Here is a 7,041-nt window from a genome sequence, read left to right as displayed (position 1 = left end):
TGAGTGTTATGAGTAAATTGGTTTTCGGGTTTTTGTTTTTTTCATTCAAAACATCTCTCCTTACGCTAGTGATATCATCCCTGGAAGACTGAGATGTAAGAAGAAGTGAATCATGTATCACCTTCCTATCGCATCTAGAATTACAACAGCCAGAGCCCTGGGGTGCAGTGGGGATAAAAGCCAAAAAGTAGAGGGGAGGAAAGAGGGCAGGGGAGGGCGCAGTGGGGTGGGTAGAGGAAGCTGATTCTTCTGCAGTCTGCTTATTTTCTTCTTCCTCCTTCCTCACCCTCTAAACACCCCTTCCCTATTTATAAATCAGAGAATAGGAAAAATCAGACTTTAAAGACATAGTTGCCTTATATTTATTGATGGTATTGGTGTTGAATGTCATTCGTCTGAATCTTCTGACCCATCATTGTAACCCCATTAATCACAGACAAAAGCCACCATGGCATTCTCTCTGGACTCAACTGGATTAAGAAGGATGGCATGTACACTCTGCCCCACCTCCAAGTATTTGTCAACTGATCTTCACCCTGATTAAGGCTCTCATCCATTTCAAACAGCAGAGGAACCTGGCCATGAATGGCAATAATTTGAAATGTGAGATCTAAGCATGCAAACTAGTGATGGACCACATAGCTGACTTTCCTGACCTCTCTCTACCTGGGGGTTTGAAAACATCATTCAATAATGTGTATCTGAGGTATCCAGAAAAAGGATAGGGACTCTCAACCAAGTCAAAATATAATAAAAGAGAAAGATAAAGATGGACCTTGTTCTAAGGCCCTCAAGAAGTGACTCTGAATATTTTTCAAATTCCCACCCACCCACACTTGCTTTTCTAATAAGGATCACCTATTAACTTCTGTTAATTAGGAAAAAAAAACCTCTTCTCCCCACCCTCCCACCCCTCCTTCCTCTATGGTTTCAGTGAATTCTAGACTCCTTAAGGATCACTGGGTGTATCTGCTCAGAACACATTTACAATGAAAACAAAACCAACTGCCTCAGGACAGCAGGGAAGGCCAAGAGAGCAATCAATTTCTGCAACATAGGAAAAAAGGGCCCACAGGGGCAAAGGGAAAAAATAATTTGCAGAAGGCACAGTTTTGGCAGCATCTTATTACAGCTTCCAGCTGATGGGGTGCAGCCAAACTCGAGACATCTGTTTGGAGTTTACAATAGAAACAAACACAGAGCAAGCATGAAAGCGCTAAGACACACACACAGACCAAGCTCTAGCAGTCCTTCTCTGCCTTGACCTCCAAACCACTCTCCCACTGGGTCAGGCTGGGTTGTAGAAGGAAAGAAAATGGGCTTTTCCACCTGCTCCCCACCCCACTCCACCTGCACTGTGACTCATTCAAGGCATGACTAGAACTTAACTTTCCTTTCTCCTTGCTTTTCCTTTCAGGAAAAACAGAGATGCTCCCACTCCTTAGAGAACCTCATAGGGACTTCCATTTGTTCTCTAATTCTCATCTTTACAGCTCCTTGAGCTGTTTGGGAAGGAAAAGGTGAACCACAGGAGGTGGTAAAACCCTAGAAGACCTTGAAAGTTATCCCTCCGTAAATCACCTCACAGGTCTGGCAGTGAGGACCCGGCATCTCCAAGAATTGCCTCAAAGAGGTCAGAAACAGCTGATGCTTATAGAACTGAGTAAGTGAAGAATCCGGGCCTAGCTGCAGTACCCAGAGTTTCAGAGGACAGGAAAGGCCCCAGACTACGTATAAAGCGGGTTCCCCCTTCTCAATCACCTCCAAGCCCTTCGAAGGGCAAAGACTAGCCTCCCAACCCTATCCCAGTCATGGTCACACCCTCTCCCGCCCACCCCCATGGCCAAGCATTTTCTGAAGCAGCTTTGGATGCTCATCTGTTCTGTTCAATTTTCCTCTTTATTCTCTTCCCCACTGGCGTGCAAACAGAACCAGAGCACTGCTACTCTTAAAAAATAACAAAATGTTTTATACACATTTCTGTATATACAACTGAACAACATTTTACATGTCCCTTTTGCACAGCAAAAGATATAAACATTGGACTCTGAGAACACAGTTATGTACAAGAAAACCAAAAAGATGTCAAAAATACTTCACAACAGTGCAAAAATATTTTACACAGTATCACGGAGTGAGATCTTTTGAGCAGGAGCAAGGTGTGTGTGTTTCTTAAGGAAAACTTTTTCTAGGTATTAGATGTCAATAACTGTAAACAAAATGCGACCTTCTTTCTCCCCCTCTCCCTTCCCCACTAGTTATTTGAGGAATTTGGCAGAATTTCAAGGGTCTGAGTCTGAGGTAAACAACCCAAGCTCTCGCACCAAAAAGACTGGGTCCAAGGAGGTGGCATTAAAGCCTCAAACACTGTGAAAGCAATTTAAAAAAAAAAAAAAAACAAAAACTGCCATGTCAATGACAACGCTAAGCCCTCCCAGATGGCCGGTGGGGGAGGAAGTTAACCCCTCCTCCTCAGGCCCCAGCTGCCCCACAAACAGGAAACTTGCTAACACCAGCGGCCTTTCCCTTTCCCAGACCCCAGATGGCGACCTCTTCCCCCTTCCTTGTAGGGTTCCCCTCCCCCGTATCTCCACTTGCAATCTGAGCCCCGCTTCAAACACAGCCATTTGTATGGGTGTAGAGGGGGAGGGTCTGGGCCTCAAGAGTCCCATTTCCCCTTTCCTGGGGCAGGTCCGGAGGTAAGGAAGTGGTGGAGAGACGCGTGGGGGTCACGATCGGGCGCCAGGGGCGCGACCAGGACATTGCTGGGAGCTCAGCCCGAGTGGGGCTCGTCTGGGCTGGCGCAGTCCGCGGGGCCGGATGGGTCCCCGGCGGTGGCAGTGTTGGCATCCGGGCCCCCTCCTTCAATGGAGCTCTCGCTACCCGTGCTCTCTCCCGACAGCAGGCGCGTCACCCGCAAGTCTGCCTGCAGGCTGCGCACGTCGTTGCCAAAGCTGAGCTCGCCCAGGTCGTTAATAAGCTGCGAAAGCTCGGCCCTCATGTCGGAGGTGCTGCCCAGCAGCAGAGGCGACGACCCAGCCTCAGGGCCCGGCGAGACCCCGCCGCCCCCCAGCGCCTCCTCGTGGCCACTCTCCAGCGTGTCCAGCAAGTCCCCGCATTCGAAGTGCATGGCCACCACCAGCGCCCGTTTCGCTTCGGCCTCTGGCTCTGCAGGCTCTCCCTCCCCGGCTCGGTCCTCCTCCTCCTCGGGGCAACCCTCCGCGTGCTCCTCTTCCTCTTCCTCCTGCAGCTCCTGCTCCTGCTGTTCGCCGAGCAGGTCCTCGGTGATGGAGCCGAGCTTGGGCGCACTTCGGCTGCGCTCCACCGGCGGTTTGTAGCAGCAGGGTCCGTGCAGGAGCAGCTTGCGCAGCGGCACTAGCGGGATGGTGTGAGCGCCAACCAGCTCCTGCTGCTGGTGACGCGCGTCGTCCCGCCGCTTGAGCCGTTTAAATTCCGCCAGAGCGTTGGCCGACGTCTGGTAGAGCAGCAGGGCCATGGCCTGCGCCTTCTCGGGCTTCGACACGAGTACCGCGTGACAGCGCAGCATGACCGCCTTGTGCTTAAGCTCGTGCCGGTACACCCAGGCGAAGACCTTGGGCAGTCGCGAGTCCGCCACACAGTAGGTAACGCGGTGCAGCAGGTACAGGTGGCCAGGGCGCCGCAGCGCGCGCTCCTCGGCGTGCACCATGCGGATACCCTGCGCACTCACAGTCAGCTTCATCTTGGTGCCCTGACGGCCCGCCTCGCTCTTGCTCCAGATCTTGCCCACCGCTAGGTCGGTGCAGCCGTCGCCGCGCGCCTGGATGGTGGTGGCATTGCCCAGGTAGAGCACAGTATAAGTGGGGTCCTCGCTGGTGATGTGCAGTTTCTTGCGCTTGGAGCGGAACATGCTGCCCACCCGGCTGAGCGCGCCTTCGGGGCACGCCCTCGCTAGCGAGCTGAGCGCCGAGTAGTGCAGGCTCACCGCGTAGCCCTTGGGCTTGGACGCCTGCCGTGGCGGCGCCTCGGCCAGCAGCTCGAACTTGTGCTTCTTCCACGGCAGCATCTCCGGAGGGTGCCCCCGCGCAGCTGGGCGGCGGCGGCGGAGCGCCGGTTGAGAGCCCGGCTGAGCCACCCACCCCGGCCGGGCTCGGCCCGGGCAAGACCGAAAAATAAAACTCTGCTGGGAGTGGCCCAATCAGGAGTGGGGGCGGGGAAATGGGGGTGTATAAGGCTCGAGAACCCAGCAAAAGAGGTAGGGGTCGATTTTTTTTTTTTTTTTAAGATTTAACTGCAAGGGGGAGGAGAGAAGGAGCACACAGATTTACCCCAGCCCGAGCAGGAACAGGGCAAAGAGTCTTAAGCAGGCAAGATGAGAGAAAGACAGCACAAGAGTGGGGCGGAAAACGTCTTTAGAAAAAAAAGAGATGTGCGCGTGCAAATAAATGAGAAAGCCCCCAGCAAAAGCAGCCGGGGTGGTGCGAGAATACGCAGGAACTCCTCGGCGAAGGTGAATAAGGGCCCCCCTCTTACACACACAGTCGCTAGGGCCACAAACCGCGGAAACTCAACCGCGAGTGTACCCAGGGGTCGCTACTCCCCACCTCCAAGGGGTGCTGGAGGCAGAAAGCCCCTCGGTTGAGCGGGTCCCAGAAGCAGTTGCTTGCCCCAAGTGCGCTCCGATGGTGGGTCCGGATGGCCGCGGCGGGCCCCGCGCAGCAATCCCCCGTGGCTCACTGCATCTTCCCACAGGCAGGACGCCGAGGACTCGGGCTCCGCGGCTCACTGTTAGGGCTGTCTCGGCGCGGGCAGCGCGGGGCTCCGAGGGCCAGGCGTGCGCATGGTCGGCTCCCGGGACGGTCGCTACCTCATTTCTTTTCTCCGGAGGGTGTCTGACTTGGCTCCCGGGATCCCCTGGATTGGCTGCCAGCCTTTGCAGCGCGCCCTCTCCAGTGCTACGAGCGGTAGCTGCCTCGCCAGCCTCACATCCTTGCCGTCCGAGAGGAAGATCTCGGGTAAATATAGGCCGGCACGAACCATTCGCCGCGCGGGGACAGGGGAGGAGCAGAGAAAAGGATCCGTTTCAAGCTTGGACGCCTCGCGGTTTGCCGATCTCTTAAAGGGATCTGATTGCAGCCATTGGCTGGGGGAAAGGGGAGACCGCTCCAGTCTGGCAATTTCATCCCAAATTTACCAATGTCCCCTATATCTACAGAAATCTCCAAGACCTGGGGTTACCCCGCAGGAAAAGCAACTTGAATTCTGACACTCCACCCCCAGGCTGAATTGCAACTCACTGAATAAATGTATGTCTCCATCGAAACTTCTGGGGGAGGCGGTGGAAGGTGGGATTTAGACTATAATATGCAAAAAGGTTGGGGAAATAGTAATTCTTTCTGTGTGTGAGAGCTTTCTGAGAATGACTGGGTGCTATTTTTTTCCCCAGAATTTTATTCTGTCAAAGAAAATAAAGAAGGGCATAGAAAACATCTTTCACTCTCTTGGAGCCCTTTCTCCACAGATGAAGAGCAGATAGTGAAGAGAGATGAGTGGTAATAAGATGGTTGGAGTGAACACTAAAGTATGTATTTGATAAATAAGCTCCTAACCCCCAGCAGTGGCCTCGCCTTCTGTCAGGGCCTAAGCGGGAGAGCACTTTTCTGAGATATATACAGTTTTGAAATAAACCTGGTGTGGGGTTAAGAACTCAGTTTACTTTGGTTTGTCAGTCATTTAGTTTTAGTACATCACTATCACATTATGGATGAAAATTCCTGGTAAAAATTCAAATGACTTTTATTTGTTTCAAATAATGCCCACCCACCCTCCATGAGAATGATTAGCACTAATCATTCTCTTCTCTTGTGCCAGCTTGACACTGTCGCTTTAATCATCTGGCCGGCTTGACCCTTGGTTAGTAACTCATTTCTGGGCCCTTGAAACAACCAGCTTTCCTCTATGGTCTACTCACTCAAAGCAAAACCACTTGTAGCTGGAATGTGTAATAAATGTCCTGATAACCCTGCATGGAACGCCCAAATTCATCCCACAGGAGAACAATAGACCCTCCCACTCTCCAGGCCCAGGCTTCTGGGGATCTGGATGTTTCTGGCTTCTGTGCCAGGTCCTGATCTCAGTACAGCCATAAGCCCTCCTGAGGATTCTCTGGCCCTCTATTTTTGCTAACTTTTAACCTTTCTTTGAAAGTAAGTGAAATTCACTCAGTTGTGTCCGACTCTTTGCGACCTCATGTACTGTATGTCCATGGAATTCTCCAGGCCAGAATACTGGAGTCGGTAGCCTTTTCCTTCTCCAAGGATCTTCCCAACCCAGGGATCGAACCCAGGTCTCCCGCATTGCAGGCAGATTCTTTACCAGCTGATCCACGACTCAATTTTCTAGAGTCATTGGTACTGAATTTCAGTTTAACTAACTTTCCTGAGTACCTTTTGGCACCAGACCCTGAACTGGGAGCTGACAGACCTAATTCCTGTCTTCAAGAAACTCCCAGTCCAGTGAAGGATATAAACTTCACCCAACTCTGGGCTTCTGCTGGAACGTAAATTCTACTAGAGCACCCGCTCTGCCCCAGTGCCTGGCACCACTTAATTGTTGAATGAATGAATGAAACATGCATGTGAACAAGAAGATAGAGTGGATCAAATGCCCTGCGAAGATCCCAGAGTACTCTGAGAAGCTGGAGAAGAAAAGATTCTTTGTGACTAGGAAAATCAAAGAAGGTTCCACAGAGGTGGTTATGTTTAGAATGAACGAGACGTCACCAAGCCGGAAAGAGTTAAAGGGCTTTCCAGATATAGTAAACACAGAACATAATAATGCACACGTGCAGTTTAGGCTGGCATTCAATAACAATGAGACAGGAGAACTCTCCTGGTGGTTCAGTGGTTAAGAGCCCACCTGCCAATGCAGGGGACGTGGGTTCCATCCCTTGTCTAGGAAGATTCTACACACCATCGGACAACTAAGCCCATGTGCCACAACTTATGAGGGCCACGTGCCCTTCAGCCTGTGCTCTGCAACAAGAGAAGCCCCAGCAACGAG

At 51.9% G+C, this 7,041-nt stretch overlaps 1 protein-coding gene across 1 annotated transcript; it reads right to left on the bottom strand.

The window, feature by feature from the left end:
- Window positions 1-334: 334 nt before the first annotated feature.
- FAM43A (family with sequence similarity 43 member A) lies at window positions 335-4,974 on the bottom strand. The gene has a single exon (XM_040267752.1). The coding sequence runs from the start codon at window positions 4,043-4,045 to the stop codon at window positions 2,774-2,776; it is 1,272 nt and encodes a 423-aa protein (XP_040123686.1). The 5' UTR covers window positions 4,046-4,974; the 3' UTR covers window positions 335-2,773.
- Window positions 4,975-7,041: the final 2,067 nt, after the last annotated feature.

Source organism: Oryx dammah, unplaced genomic scaffold, assembly GCF_014754425.2.
Source record: "Oryx dammah isolate SB20612 unplaced genomic scaffold, SCBI_Odam_1.1 HiC_scaffold_2, whole genome shotgun sequence".
NCBI classification, from domain to species: Eukaryota; Metazoa; Chordata; class Mammalia; order Artiodactyla; family Bovidae; genus Oryx; species Oryx dammah.
The sequence above is the reverse complement of the archived record's forward strand: the minus strand, read 5'-3'. Positions and strand labels throughout refer to the sequence as shown.

Excerpts from the sequence above, each read along its gene's own strand:
- FAM43A (XM_040267752.1), bottom strand. The coding sequence starts at position 4,045 with ATGCTGCCGTGGAAGAAGCACAAGTTCGAGCTGCTGGCCGAGGCGCCG.